Source organism: Lytechinus pictus, unplaced genomic scaffold (genome assembly GCF_037042905.1).
Source record: "Lytechinus pictus isolate F3 Inbred unplaced genomic scaffold, Lp3.0 scaffold_26, whole genome shotgun sequence".
Classification (NCBI taxonomy): Eukaryota; Metazoa; Echinodermata; class Echinoidea; order Temnopleuroida; family Toxopneustidae; genus Lytechinus; species Lytechinus pictus.
This window is the reverse complement of record NW_026974146.1, coordinates 1,339,278-1,356,477: the sequence shown is the minus strand read 5'-3', so window position 1 is coordinate 1,356,477 and position 17,200 is coordinate 1,339,278. Positions and strand designations below refer to the sequence as shown.

Sequence of the window (17,200 nt, the reverse complement as noted above, 5' to 3'; positions counted from 1 at the left end):
GGATTCCCCGTGACGCGTTGCAGGAAGTGTCTGTCGACATCGGCCATTTTGGTCATTGGCCGCGTACGCGTACGCGTACTGTACAAACTCTTCTTCCTCATCTATTCCGAACTTTGACAGTTCATTGGTGGTCATTGTTTTCATCATCATGGAGACATCTACTATTAAAGTGCTGGGATGTTGATCAAGTGTTCAGAATCAGTCGTTAAACAACAAGATCTACTACTGGCAAAATTGACTGGAATCTATCGAGTTCACAAATCACATTTGTTGGCCTAGGGCCTATAGCCTAGGCTATACAGTTGCATTGACCATGGCTAGAAGAACCTCGTTCGTAGGATGAGTGCTGACTGGGAAGAATGATCAGATAATATTCTATATTCTGCAGGTCATGCAGGTGAGATGATCGAGATGTTCTTTTTCCATTAATTGCCATGTAGTAAGAATATAGCCTATCTTCATATAAACATGTAGAGAATGATAATGAACTTGGACGAAAGCTAGACCTGGAAACTTGGCTGCAGCTTTCTGCATTTTTCCAGTACATCCGGTAATAATAATAAGAATAATAAGATATAAACATGTAGAGAATGATAATGATGCCGAGTTATTACAGGCAGACTTGTTTCCTGGTCTGACAAGTGGCTGTTAAAGTTCCAACCTGGATAAATGTTGTGTACTTACAATAGGTAAAATGAATGATGAATTTAATGCCTATACAATGACACATGATGAGAATGCCTCACATCGCAAGTTGAAACTAGTAAAGATTTAGGAGTGATTGTCGACACAAACATGACAAAGCTTAGTTTTGACTAGACAGCTGGCAGCCGTCTGTTTCGAGGAGTTTTTTAACTTTTTTTTTTTTTAAATTTCTCCTCGTACACAGACGGCTCGCTAGCGTGCAGCCACCATTAGGGGACTTGCAATGCAAAATCCCCCCGTCGGGGCTCTTCTATTTTTGTCTTTAATGAATAAAAATTTTGAAAATTAACGCGACCAAAATGCAAATTAATATTCCCTCTTGGCATTAATTGCCCCAAAACAGAGAAAAATCAAGTTAAAAGGAACAAAAACAGTGACTTACCTCGGCTGTCGCGCAAATTCACTTCCCCGTTTTATCCGATCTTAAGTACATAAACATATGGCCATTGAGTCCCCTGTACAGATCGCGCTAGAACTTCGGTCTCTGTATTTGGTGAGTGAAGCCAACGGAGTTCAGCTGAACAACCAACATAACAGAGACCGAAGCTTTTGGTCTAAGTTTTGACCAGCACTTTCAGTCAAAGATAAATAAAGCCAATAGGCTAATGAATCTAATTAGAGGAACATTTGTTTATCTTCACATGTCACAAGGAGAACTTCTTACTCCTATACAAAGCATTGATTAGACCTCATTTGGAGTCACCCAAGGGTTCATTACATGCCACCGCGCAAAGAAAATTCAAGCCATAGAAGTCGTGTGTTGTGGACCCAAGAAGTGAGATCCCAGCACGCGCGACCCACTAGTTAGAAATCCACTGCCAAACGCGGTTCGTGGTGCGAGGTTAGTATACTAATACTAACCTCGCAATACGTGTGAGTGATTTGGAGTATGCTCCTGCAGTATGGAGTCCATACTTAAAGAAACATTCAAGCAATAGAAAATGTACAAAGAAGGGCCACTAAGTTGGTACCTGAAGTAAAGAACCATCCATATGAACAAAGATTGATTCAACTAAAACTTCCTACATTAGCATATCGCAGTGTGCGAGAAGATATGATCGAAACATTTAGGTATGACCAAGAGGTAGTGCCAGGTTTGGGTCAGGTGCATGGGCCTACCAGAGGTCATGATAAAAAATTGTACATTCTGAGGTCAGTCACTGAGAAATTATTGAATTTTAAAATTTATCAATATTTTGTGAAAACATTTATATGCACACCGCCATGAATATTCTGGAACGGCTCTGTCTTTTTCTTGTTGATGTAAGTAGCATGTCATGATCTTTACCTCTGGCATTTTTACCTTTGCCATTTTTACCTCTAAATCCACTTGTAATAACTCAGCATCTTTGTCATCCGACGACACTCCTTTGCGGTATTCCGCTGGTTACATCAGCCCAGTCAGAGAACACACCATTCACACAAACACGGTGCTGTCGACCAACAAGAAATGATCTGACCTACTCAAATATGAGCTTAGATATGCCAAATCCCTCAATGTTAGCTAAAATGTTGATTTTGAAGTGCTGCTAGCTTTGTGCTCCTCCTGGCCATGTGCATTTGCTATGAGACCTTTAAAAATGCTTAAAGGTCAAGTCCACCCCAGGGAATTGCTACAATGTAGCATAGTGCTGAAAATTTCATCAAAATCGAATGTACAATAAGAAAGTTATGACATTTTAAAGTTTCGCTTAATTTCACAAAATAGTTATATGCACATCCTGGTCAGTATAGGAGACTATGACGTCATCCACTCATTATCTTGTTTGTATTTTATTATATGAAATATTCTAATTTTCTCATTGTCAAGTGATACAACAATTAATTTCTCCCTGAACATATGGAATTAGCATTGTGTAATACTATATGGTTCAGTCAAGTTGATCCTTATTGTCAAATCTATAAAACTGAAATATTGTAAAATTCAAACAATAAAAAAACAAAAGAAATAGTGAGTGATAGACATCATCAACTGACTCACCTCGTTGTGCATATCACTGTTTTGTGAAAAATAAGCGAAACTTTAAAATGTCATAACTTTCTTATTTTACATCCGATTTTGATGAAATTTTCAGCACTATGCTAGTGTGATTCTTCTCTATTTATTCAAGTCAGCATTTACCTGGGGTGGACTTGACCTTTAAATTTACCAATTTTTAAAGCCCCTTTTCAGCCAAAGTAGGTTTCATCATCTTGTGGTTCTTGAGATTAGACAATACTAGTTGAACAAATAGCAAGCAGATATATTGCTTTTATTTCTCTGAATTGGGGTTTACAGATATTTGCAAAAAATATATCTGATCAAATAAAAGAAAATGTCATTTATCCATAGGTGCTATACGGTATACAATGCACTGTACATACTCCATGAATTGACCAGCATGACATATGACAAGTCCTGTGTATACCGGTAATGTCATAGAAATGAGGATCTGAGCTTTAGAATTAGATTGTGAATTGTGAATTTGATTGCTTGTCAGCTATACATGTAAATATACATGATGAAACCAGATGTAATGTAAATTGCTCATGAATATCACTTGCATATGTATGTACATCACATTTTTAGCTATATCTTCTTCATTAACCAACCCACTGTATGTTTTAAAGGTAAATTCCAGTTTTGGGAACGATCTCAAAATGACTTTTTACAGAATTTAATATAATGATCACCAAAGTGTCTGTTTGTATGAATAAAAAACATGTGCCAAAGGATTCTGGAAGAAATTGTGTAATTGCTGAGAAATAAGCAAAATAAGCGCGGATTCGGTCACTTCCGTCGGGTCTTTATTCCAGCAATAATGATACACTGTCCCACGTGTGCCTATCTGTGTTGGCGACCTTCAGTGTGATCGTTTTTTAGCTAGATATTATGATTTCACAAAGTTCAGTTTATGTAACTGTACCAGATCTAGATCCACGATGATATATCAATACTTTACCTTGGTTTTACAGACTTTCTCACGAAATCAGTGTTTTACTGCAACTACGTTCATTTAGCTTTAAATGGGGTCAGGTAACTACCATGGTAACGCTGATCAACGACCAATTTTAGAATCATGGATTCTATGCAAGTTACCATTGGATGGCAAAGTTAACGTTATGGTAAATTTTTATGCAACGGGCCCAAAATAGCTACAGTGTAAACTGTAAATGCCATAATGCGGGGTTGACTATAATCTATATATTGTTTATTATATTTTCCTCTCTCTGTCCCCTGAATTAGCATATTTGACAAAACATGTCTTCAATTTCTGAGGCAAAACATATCTTCAATTTCTGAGGCATTTAGAGCTCATTTCTATGATACTTTAGTTTATATACAGGCCTTGTTATATGTCATGGTGGTCAATGCATGGACATATGTATGCAATGTAGTATGTGTAGTACTTTGTATACTGTATAACCCCAATAGATAATTGACATTTTTTTTGTTTAATAAGATATTTTGCAAATATCCGTGAAACCCAAAGTAGAGGAATAAAAGCAATATAGCTACATGTACATGAAGCTACTTGCTATTGTTGAATTCGTATCATCATTATATCCAAGAACTCCAGGAAAATGAAACCTACTTAATTTTGCCTGAAAAAAGGCTTTAAAAATTGTCAAATTTAAGTAAAATTATCTTTTAGATCTACATGGTTTAAAAGTACTAATTAGAGGAAAAACGAATTGTCTGCCCCCCCAAAAAAAAAACCAACATATTAATAGACACCAAAACCAGAGAAAAAAGACCACCAAATAAAGAAGTTGTGGCCAAAACAGTGATTTTGGGGGGTTTTCACTGCAATTTTGGCCCGGCACACTTTTTTCTCGGACCCGAGACAAAAAATATTGTCATTTTTATGTTGAGATACATGACAAGGAATAAAAAAAACTGTTGCCATATTGAAATGACAAAAAAATAGTTTTGACCCATGTATAGCCCGCTCCTATTGGTATCATATTATTACCCCGGCTGAAGCTAAGCCGCCTATTTTAAACTAAACTTGACATACCAGAGGACCTTTATTTATCAAAATTTACTGTTGCCTTTCAAAGTTCTTTCTATTAAGCGTACATTCATACAAAATTATCTTCCAACTCCTTTTTAGAAAATACAAATTTTTCATTGTTAACAATCTTCATCTTATACAGATTTACTAGATGTACTAGATCTGTCTTATACTGAAATATCTTAAACCAAAATCTGAAAGAAAAACGAAATATCGTGATTATTTTCTCCATCTTTATGTTTTTTTTGGGGGGTATATTTTTCAAAAATTCTATCATAATCATCATCAGATATTTTATCAAAAACGTAGCGGAAAAAAATCTGGTAACAAAATAAATTTTATTATGTACATGTATTTTATTGATTTTTTTAAAATTTCTAAAGTATTTCTTTTTAAAAACCTTTTTGTTACAATTTCTGGAAAAAATCATTGGGTACATTATTTCTCTTATAAATAGCGTCAAATTAAAGAGAAATTCCAGTAGTTGCAGTAAACACTGATTTCATGAGAAAGTCTGTAAAACAAGGCTTAATTGTCAGTATATCATCGAGGATCTAGATCTGGTACAGTTACATAAACTGAACTTTGTGAAATCTTGAAATCTACGCTGAAAAATGTTCAGACTGAAGATCCCCAACAAAGATAAGCGCACGTGGGACAGTGTATAATTATTGCTTTGAATGTCGGGCCTGACGCTCTACCAGAATCCTGTGCTTATTTGCTGATTTCTCAGCAATTACGCAATTTCTTCCAAAATCCTTTGGCACATACGTTTTATTTATACAAACAGACACTTTGGTGGTCATTTCATTGGATTCTGTACGAACTCATTTTGAAATTGTTACCAAAACTAGCATTTACCTTTAAATGACTGTTGTCAATGAAAATGAGAATAATTGAACCTCTTTTAATAGGTGAAACAGATTTTGTAGTGACTTTGTACATGATAGATACATCTTGAGCAATTTGGTCTGACAAGAACTTAAAAGGAGAATGAAAGGATAGATTTATTATCTGGTCATAAACTGATTACATTTCACTGATTAAAATAAAATTAAAATGAGGCAGAACGGTTTCCTATTTCCCATGATATGCCAAGTCAAAATTATCAATATTTTGATATTTGAAAGACCCGTGGAGATCGCCATTTTGCTCATACTCCCTATATCTCTGTGGGGGGTTGTGACGTCAGCGACGTACAACTTGGTGTCCGACCTCGGCACTCGCCTTTGATTGCTAGCATAAAATACATGGACCAGAGTGGTCAGAAAGGGGCACGAAATGCAGCTTTTGCCAAATTCCTGATCCGCAGAAGAGGCCAGAAATCTCTTTAAAAAATGAGTGGCTGCACTAAAGGTGGAGAAATACAACAATTCTTCCAAATTCACGAGGAATGATGTTGTTCGTAGCGAGCATTTTACAGATTTCTTCGGCAGAGTATTGGGATTCGAAGTCGTAGGCTCTCGGGCCTTCTAACTAAGTTCTATTTCAATACAAACGTCCGATAAGTTTTGTTTTACTTAAAATCGACGGTAACAAATAATAAACAACGTTAGATATATTGAAAAATAGCACAATTAACAATTTAACGATATTCAAACGGGATAGACAACCAAACTTCCAACATAACAGTTAACACGATCACTCGGTTCGGGGGCCGGCGGTCGGCACTCAAGGGTTCATTACATGCTGCCGCGCACAGAAAAATCAAGCCACAGAAGTCGTGTGTTGTGGACACCAGAAGGAGGATCCCAGCACGCGCGACCCACTAGATAGAAATCCACTACCAAACGCAGTTCACGGTGCTGGCTTAGTAGTATTAATACTAACCTCGCAATACATGTGATGAGTGGGCGACCGGGGACGGCTGTACTGTCTACGTACAAATTTAGCTTTGTCAAATTTGCCAATTTGGATATCGTAAATAAATGTGTAAACATTTTTATCAAAACTCATCAATTTGTGTTTTAAACCATAAAATAATTTGAATAGCTTTTTGATAATATTTTCAAGTGTTTTATGTGTATATTATATTTATTTCTTGTAAAAAAAGTATCTATATTATGCAAACTCTGGGTTGGTTTCAGCCTGTGACTAGCTGCACATGGAAATTAGTACCGAGAGCAGTTGTACGTCGCTGACGTCACAATTTTGAACGAACCTCGCTACAATGGCGATCTCCATTCAGAGACTTTGAACGTGAAGAAGTCTAACTTTGAAGAGGTGGTACTCCACTCTGGGAAATTGGATTTGGGTATAAGTGGATTAATTTTGATTATCATTTACTTATCAATGATATTATGTGGTATTACATTTTGGGTTTCATTCTCCTTTAATGTTGCATAATTAGGTGGTCTGTCAACGACAGATCACCTATTGATTTCGCCAGAATTTTCTTTCTTTATTTATTCTTTATTTATTTATTTTTATTTCTTCCGTACACTTTTTTGTACACACGTTCACTCGAAATCGACATGGTCAATTTCCTTCAAATTTCTGTCAGTCATCAAGCCCTATGATTTCAAGTAAAATCAACTTTTTCAAGGTCATCAGGTCATGATGACGTCATCCAGGCGCCATTTTGTAAAATCACATTGTTGATCATATCTCCATTATCAATTATCAAAAATCAATCAAATTAATATCACATCAACTTCAGGTCAAGGGTCAAAAGGTCATGTCATCAAAGGTCACCTGGAGGTCACGACGCGCGCGTATGCGCTCATCAAATTTTTAAAATGCTCAAAATCACTTTTTGACCAAAGTAAAATACGTTTTAGGTCATTTCAAGCATTTCAAAAATTTGCGCGCGCACACGTATGCGCGCGCGTTTCCGCGCGTAACGCCTTCAACGCAACGCAGAAACGCCGTTTTTTTTATATCATTGCATTGATAATATAATTCTGAGCAATTTGATACCTTGATCAACCTTCTACGACCATTAATAACGAAATTAACACCCGTTAAAGTTTGCAGCACGTGTGCGCGCGAGCTCTCACTACAGGCCATATATGGGCAAAAACATGTCTATTGAAAATTCACTGTAGCTCTTTAAATAGTCCTTTGACCCCAATTTTTTTTTTCATATATCGATAGAGTATGAGTTGTAGATTTAATTTCATGTCACCATTGTCCCTCAATTTGATCATGACGTCATCAAAATTGCGCCTAAACTGAAAATTTCATTTTTTCAAAAATGACGTCATCAAATTTATGCAAATTTGATCATAACTCCGTGAATATTGATCATTTGTCGCCTAGATTTCAATATGTTGTAGTTTAGAATGTACTCTTTCTCGTCAGTGACCATGAATTTTCATTTTGAAAAACGCATCATGGTGTAAAATTGCGATGAAAAGAGGCATGTCATTTTTCCTCATTTTACGTGTAATCTCTATGGGACATGACTTTTTCTCAAAACTATATTCTACATTCCTCTATTTCGTGAGCTATATCTCCATTTTTTCTTGTTAGTTATCCCTGAGCTTTTGGTATGATGTAGCTGAGATTCTAAGCTTTCGGAAGTGTGCCCTCCATTTTTCGATCAGATGTCAGGATCATGCCCGTTTTTCGCTTCCAAAATTGGATTTGTAATTCTCAAATTTGCTTACGTGTAATCTCTATGGGAACGTGTAATCTCTATGGGGAATATCGTGGCTCAATGGATAACGCACTTGACTTGAGTTCTCGGGGGCGCAGGTTCGAGTCCTGGGGGTGAACAAGATGATTTTTTTTTTCATTTTTTTTTCTTTTTACCACCTCGTACATGATCCTTTATGATAATTAAAAGGTATGAAAGTTAAAATTTAGCAAGATTAAACAGATTATAATTACTTTTTTCATATCACATGTATTTTCATATATCAAAGAGACCCTTTTCACAGTGCTTTATCATCTCCCGTCTTTCACAAGTATTCCATCCATAATGAACATTCCGTTGTCATCATGAAGATCATATTGATCTGCTTGAACATGGTAATAGTGATCATGATGGCGAGAATAAGGACAGACCACCTAATTCGTCCGCATGACGAATTAAAATCTAGTTTATTTTGTTACCGCATGCCCGCGCATCACAAATTTGGTCTACATGTATAAAGCTGCGCGAGACTTAAGATTAAATAGTCGGTGAGCGGCATGGTAAAAATTTGTGCAGCTGATATATCTCGAACAATTTTGAGGGTGCCTGAAAGCACCCCCCCCCCTGCAGATAAGTTAGGGTTACATGTAAAAGGAGCACCAAACCTCATTCCTGCAGTGACATCATCAACTAAATGTTAAAGAGTTAAGATTTCTTAGAGCTGACCTGTATTATTAACAACGTCTAACATCAATGATGAATTACGGAAATGTAAAGGAATTGAATGAAAGCAGATAATTTTATTGTCTGCAACCGCTTGGTTACATACCATTGTCTATCTTAAAATACAAGTGACGCCGACTCGATTGATGATGTTACATCCAGCATGCGATCTCAAGCCTATGGGGGGGGGATTGGGTCAAGTTTATTTGGCTGTCTGATACTATACTTTAAAAGTTATGATTATTTTTTTTAACAAAACATTTTGATATGTTTTGATACTATTATATTGAACTTGTATTGCAGGGGTCCACTAATAAGACGAGGGATCTGACCCCCCACCTACATTTTTTGTGATAATTCTGTAACGCAAAAATTCGGTGCTGCACCGTGTCATGCCTATTTTTTAAGCCTTGCTAAACTTTTGAGAATATTTGCGTCTCTTTCTGCACCCGCCTTAATCTATTACTGTGGTCTGGCATGATATTCCCCTATCCAGTCTATTACTGTCGTCTGGCATGATATTCCCTTATCCAATCATTAATACAAAGCTTGTCACAGCCTGATAAGCAGAGTAGAGAGGCAGTTACCACCCCCCCCCCAAAAAAAAAAAATAAAATAAAATATTTATACTGAAAAATATTCACAAAATTAACCATAAGTGTGCACAAAATCCTTCAATTTCACTTTAGAAAATGCAAAAGCGCTCCAATGGCAAACTTGGTTAATTTGCTCCCTCGCTTTTGAGTTTCATCAGAAATGTTTACGCCCCCCCCCCTCCAGAAAAATTCTGTTTACGATCTTGTTCATCCCCTCCACACAAATCGACACCCATGGTAGTAGAAGTAGCAGATGAAGAATGTTATCTGTATGTCACCTGGAAATGATGTTGGGCACTCAAACTACTGGAAAACAGAACAAGTCCCCCAACAGAGCCTTGGGGTACTCCACATTCAAGTGGCCTTCTCAAAATGGTTTTGCAGGAGTGACCGGAGAAGAATTGGAAATTTTCATTTAGTTTTCTCACCCACATTCTCATGCCTTTTTCTCATTTAATCTGCTTTTAATTGAAAAAAATCAGGCAAAAATCACCAAGTACCATGACGGAGACCTTAACAGAGGAAAAACTCATCGACCTAGCAGAGGCTGTGGGTGACCATAAGAACGTATTTAAGTTCGGGTTGAAACTGGGATTCAAGAAGTCCGAAGTCAGTACATACATCAGTACAAATAGACGAAATGACAGTTCCGAAGGAACCACCTCCATGCTCTTCGACTGGAAAAGAAAGACACGGAGAGCAAACCAAATACCTGATATCATCAAGGCACTTGAAGACGCTGGATTTGCGGAATTAGTAGATGATTTCTTCCCATCTGGAGAGGGTAAGGTGGCCTTACATATTCCTTTTAAAAATACATAAAAGCGAGATCCCCTTTAAAATGATGTAATTTAATGAATTTTATTATAATAAAAATTCCTTGAACTGCTCTTTGCGAGTGGGTATGTCTCTTCGGGAGAGGGAAGGGTGATGTTCTCCTTTTTAAATATATATTTTTTATGGCCCCTTCTCATTTAATTCTAATTTTAACTTCAAATATTTACGTACAACGTAATACTGGTACATGTAGTGTTCGATAATAAAAAATATCTAAAAATTAAAGATAACTTAGAAATTATCCTTTCGTTTAGTATAACGAAAATAGACCACAAGGGATCCCAAAATTTCAAAGCCATGCTGAGAGGTTATATTAATTTTGTAAAAAATAGTTATTACACCAGTTTTTCATGTTACTTGATACGTTCTTTACTTCTTGATGAATCCTTTGAAGTCTTTGGGTAGACCTTTATGAGCTTACAAATCATTTTGCACTACATGTATTTCATATTTTTCATTAATATTTGCTTTAGTTTCATTGTAAAATTAACTGTGCTATACATGTACTCTCCAAATGCGTTAGATAAAATATCAGTGTAAGCACATAATGTTATATGGACCAAACCAAGGTTAGATTAATAATTTGCAAACAATAACTTTGATTTCCCTTCTGTAAAATTTTTAACACATACATATTTTGGTTTTGTCCATATAATTGCTCTCAAATTAGTCGAGAGTATAGACCTATATTTTGACAGATTTCCTGCATTTCCTATAAAGCAAATGAAGTCAAATAAAAGTGAATAATCAATAAATCGTTAAAGGGATACTCCGGGCTGAAGATATTCATATCTAAATAATTGTAGTAGAATGCACACAGCAAAATGTTCAAAATTTCATCAAAATCTGAAGTTATTGAATTTCAAAGTTAAGCAATATTTTTTGTAAAGAGTTAGATATGTGGTAATATATTTGTTCATGTCTTTAGTTAAATGAAATCTATTAAACCTGTTTGAGATTAGTTTGTTAATGGCTTTGCTTGCAGAATGCCTTTCTGAGTGTAGTACATTAGGAATTCTCAGTGGTAGTACAGTATATAATTAATAAAGGTCAAGTCCTCCATAAGAACAAATTAATTTGGATAAAAAGATAACGTTCAATCAAGCATAATGCTGAAATTTTATCAAAATTTAACAAGATGAGAAAGTTGTGATGCTTTTTTCGTAGTTATTCACATTTCAGTGGTTTGCAATGAGAGAGTTCATGGCTGATGTAGCTCACTCACTATTCATTTTTTTCAATTTTTTAAAATTTCAGTTGTTAAACATATGAGAATACAGATTTAACCACCAAAGGGTTAATTAAATGGCAATGCCATATGTTTAATAGGAAAGAGTAAAACTTTCACATTACAATGAGGAAACAATTTTGATATATTATATTTCGTATTAAAAATAACATACGAAAGAAATCATGAGTGGGTGATACCGATGGTTCCCTCCTTACTTGCATACCAACCAGGAGGCCCATTGCATAAAAGTAAACCAATCATAACTTGCATGGAATCCTTGATTCTGATTGGCTGTTGAGCAGTGTTACCATGGTAGTTATCATTAGATAGAAAAGTTTAAAACCACAATAGTATACGATGGGGTCCAGGATGTGAAATGATTCAACAGTTTTGCATTAATCCTCATTTGACCCCCTCAACAAATTTTTGTCACTATGCCGTCGCGCATTTTTGTTTAACTGCGCCGCTTGCTGACTTTTTACTTTTAAGTCTTGCGCATTATTTGAGACCAAATTTTCGACGCCCGGATACGTGGTTTGGAAATTATGCAACATTTTATTTTGTAAGCGCATGTCAGGCCCCAAAAAGCTCAAAAATGTGATCCTTTGTACAAAAGTCAATGTAAGTTGTGTTTTTAAAACAAAAATTATATTTATAAATGTATGATTATTTTTACTTTTGTTGGTTCATGATATTCATGACTTTTGGCAGCTTTTGTCTGTTAGAAATGTAAAAATTAATACTCTCTCAAAAAATAAGCATTCTACTAGCTATATTAAAAAGGCAAAAACCTACAATAAACAAATTTAGGGGAAATTTCATATAGATGCTTATTTGCATAATTAGATGATAAGAAATATAGACAATCAATATTTGGAAAATTTTACTAGATAGTCTTATAGTTTGGCTTTATGCACGTGCAAAATTACACGGTGATCGCGCAATCAGCGGCCAAGATCTGAACAGGGGTCAAATTGATCCTCCTCCCCCGTCTATGGTGAAATTATATAGCATTTTATATTACCATATTTTTTCCCATTTTTTTCTTTCTTTAAAATGATAAAGATGTCTCACAAGAAACTGCAACAACTTCAAGAGCATCGACTTCAACAGGAGCAGCAGACATGTCAGCATTACCACAGTATGTAAACAATCAATACTTGACTTGGTGTACACATGGGGATGTGACCAGAGCGTTAAAAATCTGTGTTTCTTCGTATGCTAGAAAATTTGGACAAACATCAAAATAAGAAATCTAGATCATGATATATCATACTCTTACATTGTTATAAACATTTTAATAAAGACTATAGAGTACCAAAGTGATGAGGTCAGTTGCCATGGTATCATGGCGGCCTGGTTCTAAACGAATGAACCCGGCCAAATGAAAGCGTGTGTTTCTCATAGGAGAAAATGGCTGCTATCGAAATGATCGCTTGCAACCTATTTTTCAGATGAGCCAAAGTCATTTACAAATACAGATGATCGCTAGGTGTGACTTTGATCAGAACCAGCCCGCCATGACACCATGGCAACTGATGTCACACTTCAATACTCAAGATGATTGTACAGTATTTTAGTTTAGGTAGAAAATAATACATGTACATGTGTATTCTACTGGGTTTGTACATTACTTTTAAGATTTGTCAATAAAACGAGGCTTTGCATGATGTACAGTAATTGCGTACTCCAAATGTATAGTATAGGGAAGATGAGACTTGATTTTGATAATTGGTACTCAATAATGCATCACGGTCCGCCACTGCCTCCAAATGTATGATATAGGGAAGATGAGACTTGATTTTGATAATTGGTACTCAATAATGCATCACGGTCCGCCACTGCCTCCAAATGTATGATATAGGGAAGATGAGATTTGATTTTGATAATTGGTGCTCAATAATGCATCACAATAATATTAGCACTTGATATTTCTCATTTCTTCTACAGTACCATCAGTGAGAGAGAACTTTTGATGTTGTCAACAGAGATCGGACCAAGTTACTACAAGAAAGTTGGCGTTAACCTGAATATCTCCATTGTAACCCTTGATAACATCAAGGAGCGTACCCGAGATAACTGCAATGCATTGATGACAGCTTTCACAAGATGGAGGGATAAACAGCTTCCAGACACAAACATCAGGGCTCATCTTGCAGAGGCTTTATATCATAGTGACTTAGGTTTACTTTCTCACAAGTTGATTACTGGAAATCTATTGACAAAGTCAACAGGTAAAGGGGAAGAAGGAAGTTAAGATGGCTGCCTTCAAAAATCAGTTCAATCAATTCTTAAAACAAATACTGTTTTTATCTAGTGGCACTATTCCATTGACCTGTTTGATCGGGTTCACTATTATACACAATGATACACTTATCTTACTTCTTATAGAGTTAGGATATAAATGGTGATGTTTCAGTTTGTTTGAGTATTTTGATGCCTCATCAAAATCGTTCCTAAATTGAGTTGGTGCTGCCCAGAAAACAGATTTTTGACCCATGGGACCGCGCCCGATTAAAAATGCATTCATTATACAAATAAACATAAATTGACCATGATTTTTTTTTTTAATTTATGACTGAAATAATATCACCCACGATTTCCATCAAAAAATGAAGAAAAAAAAGAAAACCAAAAGCCAATAAACAAATAAATACATAATTTTTATGTACATGTCTATATGGACATCTGGTGATTATTGAATTACTTTATATACAAAAGTATGCATAAGGCGCATTAACTAAAAAATTACCCAAATTTGTTACAAAATAGTCAATTAATTACTAAAATGCACTCAGACACGCTCTTGTATGGTCTATATTTAGGGCCACAGCCATTCAAATAACATTTTCGGGAGGCACAGTCTTGTTTTGGGTCAAATCTCAATAAAAACTGGTATGAAAATGCTATGGAGAAGATCGACACTGCTTCAAATTTCCTGAGGTCACTTCATGATTTTGACAAGAAACTGAATTACATGTATTGTTTACAGGTTCATGTTAATGTGTTGTTTTGCAATATCAGCACCGAATTAAAAAAAGGGGTGATGATTGTCGCTGAATTTCCGTGTACTTCAATTTATGCTTTGAAGCATACTTTTCTATTGAAAAGTTAAAGAGAATGAAATTCATTTTGGACGATAGAACCTTGTGCTTACAGAAATATGTCTATAATTGTTTCATGTGACTTTAAAGTTTAAGGATGTGACATTTTTTTCCTAGGTGCACCTGTGGTAATTCCAGTATCAGAGACCAAACCACTTACCCCGGACCTGATAAAGAAATGTAAAGATGAGCTCCAATTCAAGTACAGGACTAATTTCTGTATGATAAGAGCTGATCCACTAGATCCTGATTCTATTGTGCCATTCCAAGATATGTACACAAACCTTTTCTTGGAAAAAGAAAAACGAAAGGAAAGGAGTCAACTTGAGTATAAGGATCTCTTTAATCTCAAAGTCAACGGCATCTTCCCCAAACGGATAATGATCCAAGGAGAGGCAGGGGCTGGAAAGACCACATTCTTGGCTAAGATTGCATGGGACTGGATAAATGATAGTCCAGATCTGTCAAAGTTTGTGTGGGTACTCATTATCCCTCTGCGTGAAGCCAAGCGATACACAATTGGTCAGATTGTTAAGTCATATCTCTCGAAGGACAACCCAGCAACAGCCTGTCAGATCACCGAGTACATCCGTTCAAATCCAGAAAAGGTATTCATTGCCTGTGATGGATTAGATGAGTATAGTGGCAAGGTTGTACAGCACTCTGAAACCAAGCAAGGTTCAGAAGGTGCTCAGTCAGAGTTCAAAGTTGGACCAGAAACAAGTCCAGCAAGTATATCTATGCACCAAAGAACTAACACCCAACCCAATGTAAGTTCTTTGGACAGAGGTGATATCACAGTTGAAGATATTCTTGGCTCAGATGAACTTCGTACTTGCCAAGTAATGGTGACAAGTCGTCCATGGAAGGCCACTGAAATAAGATGGAATGAGAGTTTAAGAAGACTATACACATTCATCCATGTGGAAGGCTTTAGCAGGGAGAATGCAAAGGCTTACATTCGCAATTACTTCAAAGACACTGAGGCTACAGCAGATGAATTCATCCAATTGTTTGAAAACAATGATATCATATCAGAGAATATGGTGCCATATCCTATCTACATATCTATGCTCTGTCACATGTGGAGAGAACTTGATGACAACAAGAAAGAAGAGTTGAAGTCTTTTCAAACATTCTCTGAAATATTCAGTGAAGTGTTTGAATTCCTAAAGGTGCGTTATGTCCAGAAAGAGATCCAAGATTTAAGTAGCCCATTATTCAATACATATCGCTCTGAAATTGAGAAACCTCTGGAACCAATTGCCAAGGTTGCTTTTACTGGACTACAATCAAACAACCTTATTTTCAATGAGGGAGATCTTAAACAGTACTCAGACTCTGTGGAAACAGCATGCAAAGTAGGGGTGTTGTCACAGGAGAAAAAGCTCTCATCCATTCATGATAAACGCAGTCCGTACCTGCAGTCAACATTCTTCTTTCCGCATAAACTATTCCAGGAGTTCATGGCTGCAGTCTATTTTGCTTCTCTCTATGATTCAGATCGCACTGAATTTAACAGGCTGATTGAGGAAGTAGTGCTCCCTAGAAAGGAAGAGTTTAGGTATCTCCTGTACTTCACTGTGTCACAGGACAAAAACATTGCCAAGTATACCACAAAATGTCTGTTACAACAGTACACCCAAAGCAAAGGCGATGATGCACAAGAGAAGATGAATTTCTTGGTTGATGTAACCTTTGAGAGTCAGGATGAAGATACCAACGCCATGCTTCAGAATTCAGTGTCATCTCTGTCCATTGATCTAAAAGACACACACACTATAGCTGGTTATGCATTCACTAGGATATATTCAAAGGCGGTAAGTTGGATACAACAGAAAAGTTCCCTGAGTTCATGCATGTTTCTATTTTTTCAATACAGTAGCACACCTTCAGGAGTGTAGCTGAAAGTCATCAGAAAGATCTTACTAGTCTTGAAATTGACTTATACATAAAACAAAAAAAACCTGTAACCATTCAAACATCCATCTTTCAGTTTGTTTCTCATTTATTGAGTAAAATATCAGTAGTACATACATGTACATGTATGAAGATATTGGAATCTTGAATTGGACTGAAATATTGTCCATCTTATGCATGCATATTATGATAATTATTATACCGGTTGAGTTCAATAAAAACTTAACACCTCGAATCCCCAATTTATGGAAAAATAAATCATGAACACATAATTATTAAAAAAGGCATGAAAGAGTATGTTCTTCCAAGTATACCATATCTATGGGGTATGTGTTAATGCTTGGATGATCAGTAGGTATTCTTTGCAGTGATGTAAATTTTGATTTGTGCCAAAGTAAAGCATGACTGCAATGAATGAATCCAGATGTCAATGATGTCATAATCCTACAAGGATTGCATTAAAATCAAATTCAAAACATGTTTTCAATAATTTATATTATAATTGT

The 17,200-nt window shown here is 36.0% G+C and overlaps 1 protein-coding gene across 1 annotated transcript in view; it reads left to right on the top strand.

Moving 5' to 3' along the window:
* LOC129263461 (uncharacterized) overlaps positions 1–17,200 on the top strand; it is a 39,856-nt gene continuing 22,656 nt past the window's right edge. The window contains exons 1-5 of the mRNA XM_064115290.1: positions 1–397; positions 10,085–10,386; positions 12,736–12,811; positions 13,621–13,904; positions 14,892–16,594. Coding sequence (XP_063971360.1) covers positions 10,104–10,386; positions 12,736–12,811; positions 13,621–13,904; positions 14,892–16,594 — 2,346 coding nt within the window. The 5' untranslated portion in view covers positions 1–397; positions 10,085–10,103. The remainder of the gene's footprint in view (positions 398–10,084; positions 10,387–12,735; positions 12,812–13,620; positions 13,905–14,891; positions 16,595–17,200) is intronic.